This window comes from Somniosus microcephalus, chromosome 5, assembly GCF_052327205.1.
Source record: "Somniosus microcephalus isolate GS21.2 chromosome 5, FLI_Smic_1.0, whole genome shotgun sequence".
NCBI lineage: Eukaryota > Metazoa > Chordata > Chondrichthyes > Squaliformes > Somniosidae > Somniosus > Somniosus microcephalus.
In genome coordinates, this window is record NC_140991.1 from 318,542,400 (window position 1) to 318,565,330 (window position 22,931).

The 22,931-nt window shown below is 47.0% G+C and overlaps 1 protein-coding gene across 2 annotated transcripts in view; it reads right to left on the reverse strand.

Annotated features, from left to right (window-relative positions):
• Nucleotides 1–22,931, reverse strand: part of exosc7 (exosome component 7) — a 50,009-nt gene that overhangs the window by 8,500 nt on the left and 18,578 nt on the right. For both annotated transcript variants that reach the window (XM_085989312.1, XM_085989311.1), the window contains 3 exons: nt 18,643–18,808; nt 3,670–3,740; nt 942–1,065 (listed from right to left, as the gene is read on the reverse strand). In XM_085989312.1, coding sequence (XP_085845438.1) covers nt 942–1,065; nt 3,670–3,740; nt 18,643–18,808 — 361 coding nt within the window. The remainder of the gene's footprint in view (nt 1–941; nt 1,066–3,669; nt 3,741–18,642; nt 18,809–22,931) is intronic.

The following is a 22,931-nucleotide window of genomic DNA, read 5'->3' on the forward strand; positions in this document are numbered from 1 at the left end:
TGAAGTACTTTTTGAAGTGTAGTCACTGTTGTAATGTAGGAAACGCGGCAGCCAAATTTTGCACAGCAAGCTCCCACAAACAGCAATGTGATAATGACCAGATAATCTGTTTTAGTGATATTGATTGAGGGATAAATATTGATCCCAGGACACCGGGGAGAACTCTCCTGCTCTTCTTCGAAATAGTGGCCACGGGATCTTTTACATCCACCTGAGGGGGCAGATGGGGCCTCGGTTTAACTTCTAATCCAAAAGACGGCACCTCCAATAGTGCAGCGCTCCCTCAGTACTGCCCCTCCGACAGTGCAGCTCTCCCTCAGTACGACCCCTCGGAGAGTGCAGCGCTCCCTCAGTACTGCCCCTCCGACACTGCAGCGCTCCCTCAGTACTGTCCCTCTGACAGTGCGGCGCTCCCTCAGTACGGCCCCTCCGACAGTGCGGCGTGCCCTCAGTACTGCCCCTCCGACAGTGCGGCGTGCCCTCAGTACTGCCCCTCCGACAGTGCGGCGCTCCCTCAGTACTGCACTGGAGTGTCAGCCATGCTCCCTCTGAGCTGCATGGCCGTGCAAGATCCCGCGCAGGCCGCTCACTGGTTTTTCCATTGTAAATACCGCGCATGTGCTGAAATTTAAAGGGACCACGCATTAAAAGAAACAGGCCGCACAGAACAAAGCGCAGCTGACAGGGAGCACTGGTGTCAGCCTAGATTTTTGTGCTCAATTCTCTGGAGTGGGACTTGAACCCACAACCTCAAAATGTGAGTGTGCTACCAACTGGGACACGGCCGACACCGTATAACAGCTTAAGCATAAAAACAGTCGTTACCCTATTGCAATATGATTTTTAAATGAAATCCTCTGCACGTCCCAACAGCAAGAGATCATGTATTTTTACTTAGGAGTTTTTGGTAAGATATTTGTAAAAAGAGAGATTTTTCTTACTTTGCTTAAAGTGATGATGCAAGGCACATTTACTACATTGAGCCGAATGCAGTCGTATGGATCATCAGAGAGTTCAATTTCCTTGGAACCTTCATCATCTTCTAGCACTCTGACCTTTGGAATTCTTGGTAGGAAGGAGAAAATTAAGTGAAAGTGTTAAGTCATATTTCCTTTGTCCAAAATAGTCCTCTTTCAGCCAATGTCTTTGCAGCAGTAGCCTATAGGAGTTCTTGGTCCAATATACGTATCCGCATGGGAACACCACCACCTCCAAGTCACACGCCATCCTGACTTGGAAATATATCGGCCGATCCTTCATCGTCGCTGGGTCAAAATCCTGGAACTCTCTCCCTAACAGCACTGTGGGATTACCTTCACCACACAGACTGCAACGGTTCAAGGCGGCGGTTCACCACCACCTTCTCAAGGGCAATTAGTGATGGGCAATAAATGCCGGCCTTGCCAGCGACGCCCACATCCCAGGAACTAATAATAAAAAGACAGGTGTCTCTGTAAAATCGTAAAGCGCATCTCTGACAGAAAAGTTAATGAAATTAAGATTGTACTTGCCAGATACAAGTGTGTCACTTAGATGTACACGTTTCCCCAAGATCAGGGGAGGTGAGATTTAAGCCAGCTAGCCCAGATACAGCTACCAGCACGGAAGGTGAATTTAACCAGGAGCCGAGCAGGAGGAACGGATAGCGCATCGCCACAGCGAGGTTCAGCACTCCAACATCTCCGCAGGTTAACACCAACCTTCCAGAGGAAGGCAAGGCAGCCAGTTTACCCACGGCAATTCACAAGCACGACATCGTACACGTTCTGGAAACATTGCTAACTACAAGTTCACAGACTTTAAACTATTCAATAGACCAGCTCTCTCATGCTGTTAATTCGTCAACTATCTATGGAATTTAATATTAAATTAATCTCATCAATTCATAACAATCTCAGACATTGTAAATTTATAATCAGCAAGCAGTTAATGCTGAATTACTGTAACAGAACACCAACATGTATTTATCTAGCGCCTTTAATGTAGTAAAACGTCCCAAGGCGCTTCACAGGAACGTTATAAAACAAAATTTGACACCGAGCCACATAAGGAGAAATTAGGGCAGATGACCAAAAGCTTGGTCAAAGAGGGAGGTTTTAAGGAGCGTCTTAAAAGGAGGAAAGGTGCAGAGATTTTGGGCAGGGAATTTGAGCTTAGGGCCCAGGCAGCTGAAGGCACGGCCACCAATGGTGGAGCGAGAAAAATCAGGGATGCTCAAGAGGCCAGAATGAGAGGAGCGCAGAGATCTTGGGGGGTTGTGGGGCTGGAGGAGGTTACAGAGATAGGGAGGGGGGGCGAGGAGACCATGGAGGGATTTGAAAACACAGGTGAGAATTTTAAAATCGAGGCGTTGCTTAACCGGGAGCCAATGTAGGTCAGTGAGCACAGGAGGTGATGGGCGAACAGGACTTGGTGCGAGTTAGGACACGGGGCAGCCGAGCTTTGGATGACCTCAAGTTTATGGAGGGTAGAACGTGGGAGGCTGGCCAGGAGTGCGTGGGAATAGTCGAGTCTAGAGGTAACAGAGGCATGGATGAGGGTTTCAGCAGATGAGCGGAGGTGGGGCCTCATACCTGAATTGCCTTCGTAACCTCTTACTTAGTCAATTAACCCTAGCTACTACTTCCTTGCATACTCAATGTTTAAAGTTTATGTGCTGCCGACTATGGTTCGAAGGCAAATAACCAATTATTTGTTCTTGGCTTTGTTGTTCGAATCCTTTTTTGATGATCTGGCAAAGAACGGTTAAGGAATTCACTCAGCAGGTTGTGCTGATCCTGATGGGGGTTGGTTGTGTCAATGCTAATATAATCCAAACCGGTTGATGCATGAAAACTCGGTGAGCCAAATTTAGACATCATTAACGCGTAGGCGAAAACTGGTTAAAGACTTGCATTTCTATAGCGCCTTTCACAACCACCGGATGTCCCAAAGCGCTTTACAGCCAATGAAGTACTTTTTGAAGTGTAGTCAGTGTTGTAATGTAAGAAACGTGGCAGCCAATTTGCGCACAGCAAGCTCCCACAAACAGCAATGTGATAATGACCAGATAATCTGATTATTCAGTGATGTTGATTGAGGGATAAAAATTGGCCCCAGGACACCGGGGATAACTCCCCTGCTCTTCTTCAAAATGGTGCCGTGGGTGTTTTTAACGTCCGCCTGAGAGAGCAGACGGGGCCTCGGTTTAACGTCTCATCCGAAAGACGGCACCTCCGACAGTGCAGCACTCCCTCAGCACTGCACTGGAGTGTCAGCCTAGATTTACGTGCTCAAATCAAGGATTTGTCTGGTGCCCTTGATGAATATTCTTATACGGATATCGATTCCAGTGTCTTACAATGGGTTTTTATTACATTCCCAAAATAAGGAACAATCACACTGTTTATTACAAGTGCTACTACGTTTATTAGTAACTGGTATTGTAAAGTGCAGAAAGTTGCTTCAGCATACCTGAATAGCATGTTTCTTTTGACAATGTCCCCAAGACCCGAGGCATGTCCGTGTGAAACCAATTGGATATGCACTCGAAGTGCCGTAACCTACAGAGCTACGGACCACGAGCTGGAAATTGGGATTGGGCTGGAGAGCTCTTTGTCGGCTGGTACAGACACGATGGGCCGAATGGCCGCCTTCTGTGCCGTGAATTTCTGTGATTCAATTCCTTACCTGGTATTATGAAGTGCGGCTTTAACTGCGATGGAGATTGCATCAAAAAGGTTCCCCCCACACTCCAGCAACTGAAAAACAGGCAGCTTAAAGTCAGCGAAAGCTGTACGTTACAGTCTAGCTCTTTTAAAGTGCAGTCTTGGGAAAGCGAAGCAAGACACATCATCAGGTTGGGGGGGGGGGGGGGGGAAGCGACAAAAAGCTATGAATAAGTTGTTTGCACATTCTCCATTAACGGGGAATCCATGAAGAACATTGCAAAAAGCCAATCTATCGCACAAATCAACCAAAGGGGACAGGGCAAAGGTTAGGAAAACTGAACAACTGCAGCACTCAACAGCTAGAACTGGATAAGCATGAATGCACACCTAACAACACTTGCATGCCTCAGTTTGACAGTTATAATAAAAAGACTTACATTTCTATAGCGCCTTACACAATCTCAGGACATCCCAAAGGGCTTTACAGCCAATGGAGTACTTTTGAAGTGTAGTCACTGTTGTAATGTAGGAAACGCGGCAGGCAATTGCGCACAGCAAGCTCCCACAAACAGCAATGTGATAATGACCAGATAATCTGTTTTAGTGATGTTGATTGAGGGATAAATATTGGCCCCAGGACCCCGGGAGAACTCCCCTGCTCTTCTTCGAAATAGTGCCATGGGATCTTTTATGTCCACCTGAGAGCGCAGATTTCGTTTACCGTCTCATCCGAAAGACGGCACCTCCGACAGTGCAGCACACCCTCAGTACTGCCCCTCCGATAGTGCGGCGCTCCCTCAGTACTGCCCCTCCGACAGTGCGGCGCTCCCTCAGTACTGCCCCTCCGACAGTGCGGCGCTCCCTCAGTACTGCCCCTCCGACAGTGCGGCGCTCCCTCAGTACTGCCCCTCCGACAGTGCGGCACTCCCTCAGTACCGCCCCTCCGACAGTGCAGCGCTCCCTCAGTACCGCCCCTCCGACAGTGCGGCGCTCCCTCAGTACTGCCCCTCCGACAGTGCGGCGCTCCCTCAGTGCTGCCCCTCCGACAGTGCGGCGCTCCCTCAGTACTGCCCCTCCGACAGTGTAGCACTCCCTCAGTACTGCCCCTCCGACAGTGCAGTGCTCCCTCAGTACTGCAGTGGGAGTGTCAGCCTGGATTTTTGTGCTGAAGTCTCTGGAGTGGGACTTGAACCCACAGCCGTCTGACTCAGAGGCGAGGGTGCTGCCCACTGAGCCACGGCTGACAGGTCAAATTATTAAGTCAGGCTAACCATATGAAAATTATATTCATGCACAAAACAGAGGCCGGTTTGTCAATGCTCTGTAATCTTCTGCAGAATTAAAGGTTGACCTTTACTGAAGAACTGTTTGCAATGGCGAACAAAAAAAAAAGGTGCAGGAATGGGGTGCACAGCTCCGTGACAAAATAAAGCTGATCTCCAGATTCTGTACTCCAGAGGGAGAGCAGATTTGCGCACGTTGCATTTTTAAGCAAAATTTCCAAGTTCTATTTAATTTTGCTGGTCCAAAAGATGAGCCAGCTTCACAACCACCACCACAAACGAGTCGCTCACTTGAGCTTCAGCCCACAGATGGTGTGCGGGCTGCTTTGCTTCTTCATCCAGAGATATAGGCCTAGGAATTCGACTCCGGGGGGTAGCGCAAAGCGGGCGGTATCGGGTCGGCCCCCCGTTATACGCAGCGCCCGATATTCATTCCCACTGCAGTCAGTGGACCTGAACATCAGTCGCTGCCTATAACGGGCGGCCGATCCAATAACGCCCGACACGAATCTCTAGGCCTTCACTGCCCACCTCACTCCTCCTGGCCTCACCCAGAGGTGGTGAAATTAACCCAATGGTGATCAACTGACAGTTAAGGCTGATTGTTTAAGACTGTTTAAGGATTCCAAATTTGCTGGATATGTATTACCTTCTCATTCAAATATTACTTCAGAAAATGAATTATAGTGGTTGGATGTGATAGCGTGATGGTTATAATAATGGTATATACCTGCTGTGTTTTATGTATACAGTTTCAATGCTCTGGGTGGGTGTCCCGGGTGAGAGGGTTGTCCTATGAGGAGAGATTGAGTAGACTGGGCCGATACTCTCTGGAGTTTAGAAGAATGAGAGATGATCTCATTGAAACATATAAGCGGCCCATTCAAATTTCCGTGCATGCTTGGTTTTTCCTACTGTAGAGCCGGCAAACGGCCTGTGCGGGACCGCCATGCAGCGGCGCAGCTCAACGGGAACATTGATCTCCCAGTGAACGCCATGAGTTGGATGATCTTTCCTCCCCTTTTCAGCTCCAGTTAATTTTGCGGTGCAAATTGGTGGAAGTGGGAGTTGCTAGCGGCGCAGCGAGGTCAATGCGGCATCTGGGAGCTTGGTGAACAACAGGACCAATCGTCCATCTCCTTAACCAATTGAAGCATAGAGAAAGAAACAGAGCGAATGATGGAGAAGAAACTAGCGTGAATTAGAGTCAAATCGGAGACAGAAAGAGAAGTAGAGATTGGATTGAGAGAGAGAGAGAGAGAGAGGTAGCCTGCAAATTCTTACTGTAGCATCACAGTAGGTGAGCTGAAAACAAATTCTGTGTTAGATTTCAGGAGATGGTTTTATTCCTGTTCCTGGCTGGGGTGGAGATCGCCTTTACAGAAGGTAAGTACTGTAGAAAATATAGGGACAGAGTGATCTCCTGGAAGAATTTCGATCGCCTAGATGGGTCGGAGAGGAATTTCCCAGATTTTTTCCTCCCAAATTGGCCACTGGGTCTTTTATCTGGTTTTTCGCCTCTCCCGGGAGATCACATGGGTTCGGGTGGATGGAGACTGATAGAAGATTTGAGGTTAGGATCATATCAGCCATGATCTTATTGAATGGTGGAGCAGGCTCGAGGGGCCGATTGGCCTACTCCTGCTCCTATTTCTTATGTTCTTATGTGAACAGCATCAGCTGGGACAGCGCGAGGATAAATGGGGCATTTTCCGGTTGGCAAACGGTAACTAGTGGGGTGCCACAGGGATCGGTGCTGGGGCCTCAACTATTTACAATCTACATTAATGACTTGGATGAAGGGACCGAGTGTAATGTAGCCAAGTTTGCGGATGATACAAAGATGGGTGGGAAAGCAAGTTGTGCAGAGGACTCAAAGAATCCGCCAAGGGATATAGACAGGCTAAGTGAGTGGGCAAACATTTGGCAGATGGAGTATAATGTGGGAAAGATGTGAGGTTATCCACTTTGGCAGGAAAAATAAAAAAGCAAAATTATTTAAATGGAGAGATTTTACAAAATGCTACAGTTCAGAGGGACCTGGGGGTCCTTGTGCATGAAACACAAAAAGTTAGCATGCAGGTACAGCAAGTAATCAGAAAGGCAAATGGAATGTTAGCCTTTATTGCAAGGGGGTTGGAGTATAAAAGCAGGGAAGTCCTGCTACAACTGTACAGGGTATTGGTGAGACCACACCTTGAGTACTGCGTACAGTTTTGGTCTCCTTATTTAAGGAGGGATATACTTGCATTGGAGGCAGTTCAGAGAAGGTTCACGAGGTTGATTCCAGAGATGAGGGGGTTGACTTATGAAGAAAGGTTGAACAGGTTACTTGGAAACATAGAAGATAGGAGCAGGAGTAGGCCATTCGGCCCCTCGAGCCTGCTCCACCATTCAATGCGATCATGGCTGATCATCCAAATTCAGTACCCGGTCCCTGCCTTCTCCCCATATCCCTTGAGCCTTAAGAAATATATCCAACTCCTTCTTGAATATATTTAATGTATTGGCCTCTACTGCCTTCTGTGGTAGAGAATTCCACAGGTTCACCACTCTCTGGGTGAAGAAATTCCTCCTCATTTCTGTCCTAAATGGCTTACCCCTTATCTTTAGACCCCTGGTTCTGGACTCCCCGACCATCGGGAACATCCTTCCTCCATCTAGTCTGTCCAGTCCTGTCAGAATTTTATAAGTTTCAATGAGATCCCCTCGCATTCTTCTAAACTCCAGCGAGTACAAGCCCAATCGACCCAATCTCTCCTCATACGTCATTCCTGCCATCCCAGGTATCAGCCTGGTGAATCTTTGCTGAACTCATTCCATGGCAAGAACATCCTTCCTCAGATAAGGCGACCAAAACTGCACACAATACTCAAGATGTGGTCTCACCAAGGCCCTGTACAACTATCAGATTCTGAGGAGGCTCGACAAGGTAGATGCAGAGAGGATGTTTCCCCTCGTGGGGCAATCTAAAACTCGGGGGCATAGTTTTAGAATAAAGGGTCGCCCTTTTAGAACTGAGATGAGGAGGAATTTCTTCTCTCAGAGGGTCGTAAATCTGTGGAATTCTCTGCCCCAGAGAGCCGTGGAGGCTGGGTCATTAAATACATTTAAGGTGGAGATAGACAGATTTTTGCAAGATAAGGGAGTGAAGGGTTATGGGGAGCGGGCAGGGAAGTGGCTTTGAGCCCAAGATCAGCCATGATCTTATTGAATGGCGGAGCAGGCTCGAGGGGCCAAGTGGCCTATTCCTGCTCCTATTTCTTGTGTTCTTACGTTCCCCCGATCCTGCTGGCATATTAAGGGTTAAGCTGCAACACTAAAAGTTGCGACACAGGTTAGCAAGACCATAAAAAAAGCAAACCAAGCACTAGGGTTTATTTCTGGAGGGATAGAATTGAAAAGTAGGGAAGTTATGCTAAACCTGTATCGAACCTTGGTTAGACCACACTTGGAGCACTGCGCACAGTTCTGGTCGCCATATTATAAAAAGGATATAGAGGCACTGGAGAGGGTGCAGAGAAGATTTACAAGGATGATACCAGAAATGTGAGGTTATACCTATCAGGAAAGGATGAACAGGCTGGGTCTCTTTTCTCTTGAAAAAAGGCTGCGGGGTGACCTAATAGAGATCTTTAAAATTATGAAAGGTTTTGATAGAGTGGATACAGAGAGAATGTTTCCACTTGTGGGGAAGAGCATAACTAGAGGCCATCAATATAAGATAGTCACCAAGAAATCCAATAGGGAATTCAGGAGAAACTTCTTTACCCAGAGAGTGGTGAGAATGTAGAACTCGCTACCACAGGGAGTGGTTGAGGCGAATAGTATAGATGTATTTAAGGGGAGGCTGGACAAGCCCATGAGGGAGAAGGGAATAGAGGTGTAGTGGCGCTTCTTAGTTTCCAAACAGGCAGCCACTGAGCTGTGGGGTTTTTAACAACGAGTAGACGCGTGTCGAAATAAAACGTTCCCAAACGTAGCTTTGTCTTTTAAACTGTTTACTATAACACTTAACAAACGGAATTACAAAGCAAACACGTATAAACAAACACGGTCAAAAACTGTACTGCTCCAAACCTCACAACTTCTGCCTCCTTTAGCCACGTGCAGTTTAAACTGTAAAATGGCTGCACCCATGTGTGGCTTAGGGACTGTTCCATTGTGGCAAGAATGAAGGGGGTGTCTCGGACTATACTACTGGAGCAAGAAAATAGGGGGTTTCTTAATACAATAAGTCGGTCAGGTAAATTAACTGTATTATGCCATTTAACCACTATTTTAAAGTATTTTCTTAAGCTTTTATGGCTCTTACATTCCGGCCCCTAATTGACTAGGCACATGAAGCATATCAATTACTCAAACATTCTTAAGAGTCATAAGCTAATGAGTTCAACATATTTACAATATAAATGTCCACTTTTTTCGTTCAGGAACCTTTCACGCTGCTTCTTGTAGCAGGCAGAGCTTTGTGATCGGTCTTTCCAGGGTCGTGTAACCGTCTGCAAACAATGCATTGAGAGAGTATTTTTCTTATTACGGAATTAGCTCCTGGAATCCAGTATCTTTGTCTTAGCTTCGCAAGCACGTGATTCCTCCCACTGTGTCCAATACTCTGGTGTATATGCTGAAGAATGAGAGTAGCAGCCCGGAGGTCCTTAGAAAGGATAGCAGGATGCTTGGCCTCCTCTGGCATAGCAGATTTGTTTAGTCTCCCTCCCACCCTCAGTACTCCATCTTGCAGTGTAGGGTCCAGCTTGTAGATATGACTACCTTTCTTGATTGGGAGTATTTCGCTGTAGAGCTTCGATTTCTTCTGGGTATCTTTGTCTTTGACTGAAGCGAACTATCTCCTTCTCAGCCTTGGCCAAGTCCTCCACGGTCAATGAATTCTTGCCCAATGTGGTCTTGTGCTGATGCATATACTGCTGTAGAAGCATTCTCTGCTTATCAGGGTTACTTTCAGACTGACTGATAGTGGCTCGGTACTCTTTTCTCTTACCGCTCAGGTGTAGCAGCAACTCTTTCAACCTTAGAAACCATGCAACTGCTTTCCTCAACTGGTGCCATCCTGAGAAATGGTTAACAAGCTTGTTCACTGTGTCAAAGTTCTCTTTCGTATTTATGAGATTTACTGTGACTGATCTCTTGACTTCGACGTCGTCTTCAGCAATCTGACTTGGCATATCTGGTCTTTCTGGCCATGATCTCTCTGTTTCCAGCAGATAACTTGGGCCTTGTATCCAAGTTTCACTCCTCATGAAGTTTTCAGCCTTCAATCCTCGTGAGGCTTGATCTGCTGGGTTTAATGAGGTGTTTACGTACCTCCATTGAGATGGTTGTGTAGCTTCTCTAATGGATGAGATTCTGTTTGCTACGAAGGTCTTGAAGCGTATCTTCTCATTCTCTATATACTTCAGCACCGTCGTGCTATCCGTCCAGAAGACAGATTCTTCTAATGGGAGCTGTAACTCTTTCCGCATCACCTGGTCAACTTTAACTGCAACAACCGCTGCCGTCAATTCCAGTCTCGGGATGGTGACCTGCTTCAGCGGAGCCATCCTGGATTTCCCCATGAGGAAGGCACAATGTTTCTGGCCCTGTTGATTTGTCAGCAAGAGGTAAGTAGCCGTGCCATAGCCGTCCTCACTGGCGTCCGAGAAATGATGTAGTTGAGCCGTCTTTGTAACTCCAAAACTCGCGGGCTTGATGCATCTACTGACGTTGAAGCTAGAAAGTTGTTGCAAATCTGTCAACCATCTGTGCCATCTCTGAGCTTGACCTTCTGGGATATCTTCATCCCATCCTCTCTTGTCTCTACACAGCTCTCGTAGCATCAGCTTCACCGGCAGAATGAGTGGTGCCAGGAATCCAAGAGGGTCGTAGATGGAACTGACCACGGAGAGAATCCCTCGTCTTGTGGATGGTCTTTCGTTCACCATTATCCTGAAGTTGAACGTGTCTGACTCGATGCACCATTGTACACCAAGAGCTCTCTCGATAGGAAGGACATCGTGGCTCAGGTCCAGATCTTTGACTTCAGTGGCTCTTTCCTTTTCTGGGATAGAAGCTAGAACTGCTCTGCTGTTGCTTATCCACTTAGTCAGATGGAATCCTCCATTCGAACACAGAGTTCTAAGGTCTCTTGACAGTGCGATGGCATCGTCTTCTGTTGACACGGACTTCAGTCGTCGACATAAAAGTTTCTGAAGATTGTCTCCACAGCCTCTGATGGTGCTTTGCCTTTGCCATCTTCTGCAGTTTTTCTGAGAGCGTAGCTTGCACAGCTGGGAGATGATGTGGCTCCGAACAAGTGTACGGCCATTCTACATTCCACCATTGCTTGACTAACGTCGCCATCTGGCCACCAAAGGAAGCGCAGAAGATCAGCATCTTCATCAGGGATTCTAACTTGGTAGAACATTGATTCTATGTCTGCCATCATGGCAACGAGCTCTTGTCTAAACCTAGTCAAGACGCCAATGAGGGTATTAGTAAGATCAGGACCTTGAAGCAGCTGGTCATTCAGTGAAGTTCCTCTGAATGAGGCGGCGCAGTCAAACACTACACGGATCTTTTTCTTCTTTGGGTGATACACCCCGTGATGAGGAATGTACCAGACCCTTCCATCGTCTCTGTTCAACTGTTCCTCGGGCACCTTTACAGCATAGCCTTTCGCTATGATGTTTCTCATGAAGTCTTTGTAGTCTGCGTGAAAGTCGGGGTTCTTGTTCAGCTTTCTCTTTAGACTGATGGCGCGTTGCTCTGCTATGCAGCGATTGTTCGGCATCTTCGCGGTCTGTCTTCTCAGTGGCAAACCAATGTGATAGTGGCCATCAATGAACTGTGTAGACCTTGTCATCAAACCCATGAACTGATGGTCTTCTTGTGACATCTCTGTCTTTTCCTCACAGCTGCGTTCTGAGAAGTCTGCGTTGAACTGCTGTATCAACAGCTCTTCAATGCTTGTGATAGAGATGCGATTAACTGTGACGTTTTGTCGTTCCTCCTTGTTCGACTTGTGGCCATCATCTCTCCTTACCGGTCCATTGACTACCCATCCAAGGGCTATCCTGACGGCGTAGGGTCCGTCATCCTTGCTGTTTATCACCTGCCATGGCTCCATAGTTTTGTAGGCATTGGTTCCAATTAATAGGCCAATTTCTGCTTCAATGTATGGGAGACGCACCTTTTCTAGGTAAGGCCATCTATCCACATCCTTCTGCAGGGCTAGGTTCCCTATTCTAACAGGAATCTCCCTGTGTGTGAAAACATTAGGCAGGTCTATGAAGTCCTTCTTTTCAAGTCCACACACTTCTAGGTCTGACAGGATATAACTTTGCATTGACTTCTCATGACCCATGGTGCGTAATAGGATTTCTGTTCTTCTGCCTCTAACGTTCAGCTGTCGCATGAGTGATTCTGTGCAGAACGTTGCTGAGCTACCTGGATCCATGAAGGCGTAAGTCTCCACAAGCTTCTCGCTCCTCTTAGACTTGATCTTTACTGGTACGATGGCAAGAATACAGTCACTGTCCCCAGTGAATCCACAAGTCTCTGGTTCTAGCGACACCAGAGCACTTGAAACGACCTTCTCGTCGGTATTGTTTTCTTCACTCTTCTTAGAGACTTGTTCTTCTTTATGGATATGCAGCAGACTGGGATGTTTCCGAGTGCACTCTCTGCATGTTGTTCTTTGCTTACAGTTTCTACTCAGGTGCCCCTGAGAGAGACATCCAAAACATAGGCCGTTGTACTTCAGGAATTCGATTCTGTCCTTATGTGGCTGTGCTTTGATGACGCTGCAGAAATCCAATGTATGATTCTTCTGGCAGAATAAGCATGGCTTCTGAAAGGCATTAGCAGGCGTCACTGTGCTGCTCTTTTTGGGAGATGAGTTCTGGGGCCTTTCTTCCTCTGCCTGGGTGATGATAGTTGCAAAGCTGCTTCCCCTGGAACCACCTTTCCTGAGAGTCTTTGATTCAACAGGCTTGGCTTTCACTCTTCCATCGGTGGTCGGGCTGACATCTTGGATGTTTCCAAACAATGGGTCCCTAGCAATTTTAGCCTGTTTGTCTATGAAGTTCACTAAGTCTGCAAACCTGGCTCTACTTTTCCGTCTCTCCATTATCTCAAAGGCTGTTCTTCTCCATTGTTCTCTCATCCTGTAAGGAAGCTTAGAGATGATGATTCTCATAGTCGTAGGATTGTCCATCTCTTCCATGAATTCAACATCCTCCATGGTGTTGCGACATCCTATGAGGAAAAGAACATATGCGTTCAATGCCTCTCCGTCCTCCGATCTGATCTGTGGCCACTTGGTAGCCTTTTCGATATATGCAGTGGCTATCTTCAGCTCGTTACCATAGTGCTCCTGCAGCAACTTCCTGGCTTCTATGTATCCCCGGTCCGGTCTCATGTGTTCACAGCTTCTGACCAGGTCTTGTGGTTTACCACTGGTGTACTGTCCCAGGTAGTACAACTTATCACTGCTGCTCTCTGTTTTGGAGTCAATGGCTTGTTCAAAGGATCTGATGAAGGGCTTATACTTGAGTGGGTCGCCTTGGAACACTGGTATGTCTCTTTGAGGGAGTCGAAACAGATTCTGTTGTTTTACAAGCATCTCTGTAATTTCGTTCTGACGTTGCATCACTCGGTATAGGCTTCTCCCTGTGTCTTCAGGCCTCTGGTGGTCATCAGCAGGGTCTAGTCTAGACCGTCTGACGTCTGGGGTAGCATCACGTGCTCCTGTTAGTGGAGAGGCCACTCTTCCACGCTGTAATGCCAGGGGATTGCCTTCGGGCTCTGTTGTAACTCTTGAAGGTGCCCTGGATCCAACTCTATGTGACAACGTTGACTGGCAGTGGCTCCCGCCGTCCCGTGAGCCTTCATAATCTTCGTACGCACTCAACCTGGCGTCTGAGACCTCGATAGATGTTTTTATCTCCAGCTGTTCTTTCTTTGCCTGCACCTGGGCCCGTTGGGCCTGCAGTTGGGCCTCTTCCCGTTCAAGAGCTTGCTTCTCCACTAAAGATGCTGCGCGCGCCATCAACGCCGCCCGTTCAGCCTCCGCTCTCATGCGTCGCGACGAGCTTGTGGTAGAAGCGACTGACCTGCGTCCAGAAACAGAGCTACCTTCTTTTCGATTTTTGCTCGGTCTGGCGGAAGTCTCTGAAATGCTATCGTCTGGTCCGACTTCATCGTCAACTTTATCTTTCTCTGCTGTATCAGCATCTTGACGAATCTTTAACACCCACTGTTCCGTGGCCTTGATATAGTCCTTAATGCTGGTTGATTTAAGATCAAACCAGTTGTGCTGATCAGCGTTTCCCTCTTCTTCAGACAGAAGTGCTAATACATCTTCATTGAGTACATTAAATTCTTCATGCAGCTTGGAGAAATCGTAATACATTATGTCTTCAGCTTTCTTAATATTAGCATTATCTTCCATGAGACAATCAATTATCTTAATTTTTCCAGTTATCTGAGCTAATTTAGCCTTCCTTGCACCTATGCTTCTATGTAACTTCTCTTCCATTGCCTTTGGGGTGAGCTTTATTTCCCTCTTTTGGCCAGCAATCCTTCTGGCTGATGGAAGCTCCTGGCTCCGTAAGGCCTCGGCCATTTTACCCGCAGCTCTTATTTAGCTTCTCAATAGAATGAACAAAGCAAGTAGCAGTCACTGTACCTTCGCTTTCTTATATTGTCGTCTGGCTCCGTGACCATTCGGGTATACGTTCGCCGACGATTCCGTCCCTTCCTTCTTAGGGAGCAAGTTTTTGACTAATGTAGTGGCGCTTCTTAGTTTCCAAACAGGCAGCCACTGAGCTGTGGGGTTTTTAACAACGAGTAGACGCGTGTCGAAATAAAACGTTCCCAAACGTAGCTTTGTCTTTTAAACTGTTTACTATAACACTTAACAAACGGAATTACAAAGCAAACACGTATAAACACGGTCAAAAACTGTACTGCTCCAAACCTCACAACTTCTGCCTCCTTTAGCCACGTGCAGTTTAAACTGTAAAATGGCTGCACCCATGTGTGGCTTAGGGACTGTTCCATTGTGGCAAGAATGAAGGGGGTGTCTCGGACTATACTACTGGAGCAAGAAAATAGGGGGTTTCTTAATACAATAAGTCGGTCAGGTAAATTAACTGTATTATGCCATTTAACCACTATTTTAAAGTATTTTCTTAAGCTTTTATGGCTCTTACAAGAGGGTTACGCTGATAGATTTAGATGAGGAAAGACGTGAGGAGGCTCGAGTGGAGCATAAACACCGGCATGGCCTGGTTGGACCGAATGGCCTGTTTCTGTGCCGTATATCCGATGTAATCCTGTGTAATGGGTGATGCCAGATTTGGGGTTTAAAGTATGCAGTTTGTTGGAGAAAAGGAACACTGCATAATTTATTTGAACAGTCTTTTGATATTGGCCTAGTTCCTTTTTAAGATTATTAATGTTTTCTATGTCTTCTAACGGGATGACTTATCTCTTTAATACTGAGTGAGAAAACATTGGGATTAGACTCTCGTGGAACTAGTGTGTGTCTAGTTTCATGGAATAAGATTGCTGCAATCTCCGAGAGCAAGTGGTAGCATAACCCGCAATCTATTCCTGAATATGTACCTTTTTTTAAATTCATTCACGGGATGTAGGTGTTGCTGGTAAGGCCAGCATTTATTGTCCACCCCTAATTGCCCTCGAGTGTCTCGCTAGGCCATTTCAGAGGGTCAGTTAAGAGTCAACCACATTGCTGTGGGTCTGGAGTCACATATCGGCCAGACCGGGTAAGGGCGGCAGATTTCCTTCCCTAAAGGACATTAGTGAACCAGATGGGTTTTTACGGCAATCCGGTAGTTTCATGGTCACCGTTACTGATACTAGCTTTTTTATTCCAGATTTATTTAATTAACTGAATTTAAATTCCCCAGCTGCCGTGGTGGGATTTGAACTTTAGTCTCCGGATCATTAGTCCGGGCCTCTGGATTACTAGTCCAGTATCATAACCCTATGCTACCGTTCTCAGGTCAACAGCTCCACCTCAAAACAGCCACACAAAACCAACGTAACGCGTAGCCTGACAACGGGTTTAGCAAGAAAGCTGAGGGAGCAGTAGAGAGATTGGTTCACAGCTGTCCCTCGACTCCCTGAGTTAACCCGTGCATTCCCATGGTAACTCATTCTACTGAAAGCTCTCTGCTGCAATCCAAGATAATGGTTTCTTTCCCTGAAAAAAAAATGCACTTCTGCCTCTAAGAACATAAGAATTAGGAGCAGGAGTCGGCCATTCGGCCCCTCGAGCCTGCTCCGCCATTCAATAAGATCGCGGCTGATCTTCGACCTCAACTCCACTTTCCCGCCCGATCCACATATCCCTCGATTCTCCGAGAGTCCAAAAATCTATCGCTCTCAGCCTTGAATACACCCAATGATTCAGCATCCACAGCCCTCTGGGATAGAGAATTCCAAAGATTCACAACCCTCTGAGTGAAGAAATTCCTCCTCACCTCAGTCTTAAATGGCCGACCCCTTATCCTGAGACTGTGCCCCCTGGTTCTAGATTCTCCAGCCAGGGGAAACAACCTCTCAGTATCTACCCTGTCAATCCCCCTCAGAATCTTATATGTTTCAATGGGCCGCGAAAATATCCATGGAGCTGGGAGAGTGTGGGGGAGCTGCAAATGTGGAAGTGTAGCTGGAAAAGCTGCAACAACAACCTGTATTTATATAGCGCCTTTAACGTAGTAAAACATCCCAAGGCGCTGCACAGGAGTGTAAACAAAAAAATTGACACCGAGCCACATAAGAAATTACGGCAGGTGACCAAAAGCTTGGTCAAAGCGGTAGGTTTTAAGGAGCGTCTTAAATGAAGAGAGGTAGAGAGGCAGAGAGACTTAGGCAAGGAATTCCAGAGCTTAGGGCTGAGGCAACAGAAGGCACGGCCACCAATGGTGGAGCGATTACAATCAGGGATGCTCAAGAGGGCAGAATTTAAGGAACGCAGATATCTCGGGGGGGGGGGGGGGGGGCGCGTTGGGGGCTGAAGGAGATTACAGAAATATGGAGGGATTTGAAAACAAGGATGAGAATTTTGAAATCAAGGCGATACTTAACCGGGAGCCAATGTAGGTCAGCGAGCACAGGGATGATGGGTGAACGGGACTTGGTGCGAGTTAGGACACGGGCAGCCGAGTTTTGGATGACCTCAAGTTTACATAACGATAGACCATTGAACAATAAAACATGCTCACAGTATTTGCATGAATTTACTAGCACCACACTGGGGAGGAGTGGCAGGCAATCCCAACGACAACTTTCTAATTCTTTCCTCAGACTGTTATTTGCACAGAATGCTGCAGCTGTGTCATTATTCTGTCACATTACAGTTGAACTTGTCAAGTGGCTGCACACTTTATTCATGCATGGTGTGGCATATAGCCACTGGTTATTGCTTTACCACTTTTCACATCATTTGTTGGTGCGCTGCACTATATTAAAAATTATACTGTATATATTTTAGTATTTCTTGGCCTGTTTTACAGGAAATACTTTATTTGTCAGATAAACAGCGACGAGCTAAATTACTGCAAATGGCATTAGATGTAACATTTTGATTTGATTTGTATTGTGCCGTGTCTGTAAGGTGCACTTGGGCAGGAACCAACGTTCCCTTTAAGCTGCGCGGACACGCAGTGCTCGGGAGCCCCAAGCAAAATTAGAGGGAACAGTGGCAGGAACCCGTTGTAAACGATCTATGAAACTTAACCGGGACTTCCTGTGTGTACAGTATCTTTAAGAGGGTGATGTAAGAAAACCACTAGCCACTTGGTCTGAGTACAGGAAACTTTGGTTTATCCGGAGATTGTATGTCCGGAAACCTCGATCTACCGGCAGAAATCAGGAGCCGTTTTGTTAGGTTTTTTCTTCTTCTCGTGGCTTTGTTTTCAACAGTCGGGCTCTGGAAAGTCTCTCTGAAGCTGTTGCTAAGCTACAGAGACGCTTCCAAGGTACGGGCCGACTGTTTACAAGCTGTTGCTAAGCAACAGTGTTTGTTGTCAGATACGGAGATGAAAACCTCCGTATGCTTCAACATTAACTTTGTATGTCTGGCAGTTTTGATAGATCGGCAACAGCTCGGTCCCGTCGGTGCCGGATATAACAAAGTTTCCTGTATTAAACAAGACTTTAATCAACTGTTTTTCAACATGGAGATCTAGTTGTGTCCTTCACTAGTTCCTGTTAAAGAATGTCCTGAGCAAGCTGGGCCCATGCCCGAGTATTTATACTCTCCCTGGACAGCGCCACCAGCAGGCCGCCCAGTATTATTTCATAAGTCATTTCCACATGAATGGCAAGATTCACGTCACAGGGTTCCAAATTAATTCTGTTTGGCATTAGGAAACATTTCTAGAAGACAAAAAAAAATCCCACTATATATATTCCACATGGAATCGTGGCCAGAAGCATGATGCTCCACCCTGACAGAAATGTACTTTTCACTAATGGCAAAGGCACATTTGATGCTATACACGATTGATTTGTTCACATCTAACAAATACTACAGCACGGGGCCGGATTTCAACATGTTTTACGTTCAGATTAAAATGACAGGCAAATCTTCGAGGTAATTCCGACGGAGGGGGTGAAGTCACCCTTCACTAGGCGTTTTATAAAACGGATCTTAGTGCTTTCTGATGAAAACCTACCAGTACATCTACATAGAGGATCCAGCAGTGCTCTCTGGGAGTGATACACAGCGCCTTCAACTCCAAACTACTGCTGTTATCAAACACTCGGTACAGGGTGTTGGCGATTTCCGTGCCAAGGTCTTCTCCTCCACGCCCTTCAAACTCGGGGGTTGCATTGGCAGAACTGAAGAAAAAAAGAAAGACTTGCATTTCTATAGCGCCTCTCACCACCTCAGGACATCCCAAAGCGCTTTACAGCCAATGAAGTACTTTTTGAAGTGCAGTCACTGTTGTAATGTGGGGAACATGGCAGCCAATTCGCGCACAGCAAGCTCCCACAAACAGCAATGTGATAACGACCAGATAATCTGTTTTTAGCGATGTTGATTGAGGGATAAATATTGACCCCAGGGCACCGGGGAGAACTCCCCTGCTCTTCTTCAAAATAGTGCCATGGGATCTTTTACAGCCCCTCCGGCAGTGCAGCACTCCCTCAGTACTGCCCCTCCGACAGTGCAGCGCTCCCTCAGTACTGCCCCTCCGACAGTACGACGCTCCCTCAGTACTGCCCCTCCGACAGTGCAGCGCTCCCTCAGGCACTGCAGCGCTCCCTCAGTACTGCCCCTCTGACTGTGCAGCGCTCCCTCAGTATTGCACTGGAGTGTCAGGCTAGATTTTTGTGCTCAAGTCTCTGGAGTGGGACTTAAGCCCACAACCTTCTGACTCAGAGGCGAGAGAGTGCTACCCACTGAACCACATTTCAAAACAGAAGTGGGATAACAGCTTCAGCTGATCTTTTGTTCTCATTTTAGTCTCACTTGATTCCTGAGTCACTGGGACGGTTTCTGGGGGAGGTGGGACCTGTACCAGGCGGACGCGTTGCCCCTCAACAGGACCGGGACCAATATCCTCGTGGCGGGGTTTGCTAGTGCTGTTGGGGAGGGTTTAAACTAGCTTGGCAGGGGAATGGGAACCTGAGAGTGGATTCAGAAGGGAGAGAAGCAAAGTTGGAAATGGAAGGCAGTAAATTAATAAGTGAGTTTGGAAGGCAGAGGAAACAAAGGCTAGAAAATAGACAACAAAGGGGTTTGGCAGAGCTTATAATGGTATATACTTCAATGCAAGGAGTCTAGTAAATAAGGCAGATGAGCTGAGGGCACAGACAGACATGTGGAAGTATATCATAGGTATTACTGAAACATGGCTGAAAGAAGGGCAGGAATGGCAGCTCAACATTCCTGGTTACAGGGTTTTCGGACGAGATAGAGAGGGGGAATAAAAAAGGGGGGGGGTCGCAATATTGGTTAAAGAAACAATTACAGCTGTGAGGAGGGCTAGGTTATGTTAGAAGGATCTTCAAATGAGGCCATATAGGTTGAACTGAAGAACAGAAAAGGGGCAATCACACTGCTGGGAGTGTACTATAGACCGTCAAACAGTCAGAGGGAGATAAAAGAGCAAATATGTAGGCACATTTCTGAAGTACAAAAACAATAGGGCAGTAATAGTAGAGGATTTCAACTACCCTAGCATTAACTGGGATAGAATCAGTGAAAAGGTATCGAGGGCGCAAAATTCTTAAAATGCATTCAGGAGAACTTTTTTTAGCCAGTACATAGCAAGCCCAACGAGAGGGGGTGGTTCTGGACTTGGTTTTAGGGAATGAAGTTGGGCAGGTGGAAGGGGTATCAGTGGGAGAGCATTTTGGTGGTAGCCAGTGATCATAATTCAGTTAGATTTAGCGTAGCTATGGAAAAGGACAAAGATAGATCAGGAGTAAAAGTTCTCGACTGGGGAAAGGCCAATTTTACTAAGCCGAGATGTGATTTAGCAAAAGTGGACTGGAAACAGCTACTTGAAGGTAAATCAGTGGCAGAGCAGTGGGAGGCATTCAAGGAGGAGATAGTGAGGGTTCAGAGCAAAAATGTTCCCACAAAGATAAAGGATGGGACTCCCAAATCTAGAGTCCCCTGGATGTCAAGGGACATACAGGGTAGGGCAAGACAAAAACGGGAAGCTTATGTCAGATACTGAGAGCTAAATACTGCAGAAAGCCTAGTGCAGGGGTGAAAGTAAAAAGGAAATTAGGAAAGCAAAGAGAGGGCATGAAAAAATATTGGCAAGGAAAGCCCAAAGATGTTTTATAAATATATAAAGAGCAAGAGGATAACTAAAGAAGGATGTGATCGCGTTAGAGAGGGTGCAGAGGAGGTTCACCAGGATGTTACCAGGGCTGGAGCGCTTCAGCTATGAAGAGAGACTGGGCAGGTTGGGTTTGTTTTCCTTGGAGCTGAGGAGGCTGAGGGGGGACATGATTGAGGTGTACAAAATTATGAGGGGCATAGATAGGATGGATGCTGAGGAGCTTTTTCCCTTAGTAGAGGGGTCAATAACTAGGGGGCATAGATTCAAGGTAAAGGGCGGGAGGTTTAGAGGGGATTTGAGAAAGAACTTTTTCACCCAGAGGGTGGTTGGAGTCTGGAACTCACTGCCTGAAAGGGTTGTGGAGGCAGAAACCCTCACAACATTTAAGAAGCATTTGGATGTGCACTTGAAATGCCATAGCATACAAGGCTACGGGCCAAATGCTGGAATATGGGATTAGATTAGACAGGGCTTGATGGCCGGCGCGGACACGATGGGCCGAAGGGCCTCTATCCGTGCTGTATTACTCTATGACTCTAAGAAAGAGATGGGCCTATTAGAGACCAAAAGGAAGCTTGTGTGTGGAGGCAGAAGACATGGGTATGGTTTTTAATGAATACTTTTGCGTCTGTCTTCACAGGAGGGACGATGCAGACATTGTAGTTAAGGAGGAGTGTGAAACATTAAATGGGATAAACAAGAGAGAGAGGGAAAATATTAAGAGGTTTAGCATCCTTGAAAGTAGATAAATCGCCAGGCCCGGATGAAATGTATCCCAAGCTGCTGAGAGGCAAGGGAGGAAATAGCAGAAACTCTGACCATCATTTTCCAATCCTCTCTGGCTACAGGCGCGGTGCCAGAGGACTGCTAATGTGGTACCGTTGTTTAAAAAGGGGAGAAAGGGATAGACCGAGTAATTACAGACCAGTCAGCCGAACCTCGGTGGTGGGAAAATTATTGGGAAAAATTCTGAGGGACAGTATTAATCATCATTTAGAAAAGCACGGATTAATCAAGGGCGGTCAGCATGGATTTGTTAAGGGAAGGTCATGTCTGACTAACTTTGAATTTTTTGAGGAGGTAACAAAGAGGGTTGATGAGGGTAGTGTGTTTGGTGTAGTCTATATGGATTTTAGCAAGGCCTTCGACAAGGTCCCATATGGCAGGTTGGTCAAAAAAGTAGAAGCCCATTATGGTAAACCACTGTTTGTATTCCACTGTGTACATGCCTCGGCTGACTCCTCCCACAAGTCCTAGTATAAAGGTGACTGCTCCCCAGCCCTTTGTATTTCTGGACCGGTCGACCACTCGAGGCAGACCTTCATTCTTTTGTTAATAAAAGCCTTTAGTTACTCTCTTAACTCTCAGTCTTTTATGAGTAATTGATAGCGCATCAATTTTATTAACAAAATTTTTATAATGGAGAAGATCCTCACACCAGCATGCCTGGACTTAGATCATCGGGAGGCGGACTCATCCACCAAGTTTACTCACTGGCTTAAGTGTTTCGAAAAATTCCTGACCGCCTCCGCAGCAATCAAATCGGACGAGGACAAACTGGATGTCCTGACCTCCAAAGTGAACCACCGAGTGTACTCGGTCATCCAAGACGCGACCTCGTACGCGGACGCTATCAAGCTCCTCAAGGACCAGTACACGCGCCCAGTGAACGAAGTGTACGCCAGGCACCTTCTGGGGAGTCGTAAACAACAACCTGGGGAATCGACCGTGGAATACCTTCAGGCACTGTCTGTGCTTGGCCGGGCCTGTGGTTGTAAGGATGTAAAGGCCGCCGTGTACACAGAGGAACTTATCCGGGACGCTTTTGTAGCGGGCCACAGATCCAATTACACCCGACAGCGACTGTTGGAGCAGAGTGACCTCGACCTCAACAAGGCCTCTGAACTCGCACTATCATTGGATGCAGCCTACCGGGGCATGGATGCCTACTCCTCTGCACCGTGGACACCGCGGGGAATGACAGCCTGGGACACGGTAGGACCGCCTCATAGCGCCGTGCCACCCCAGCAACGGCCCAACTACCGCAGCAGTGTCCCAAGGCCAGAAATGCTACTTCTGTGGCCAGGCAAAACACCCCAGAGCACGCTGCCCGGCGAAAAACGCGATCTGCTCGGGCTGCGGGAAGAAGGGACACTACGCTA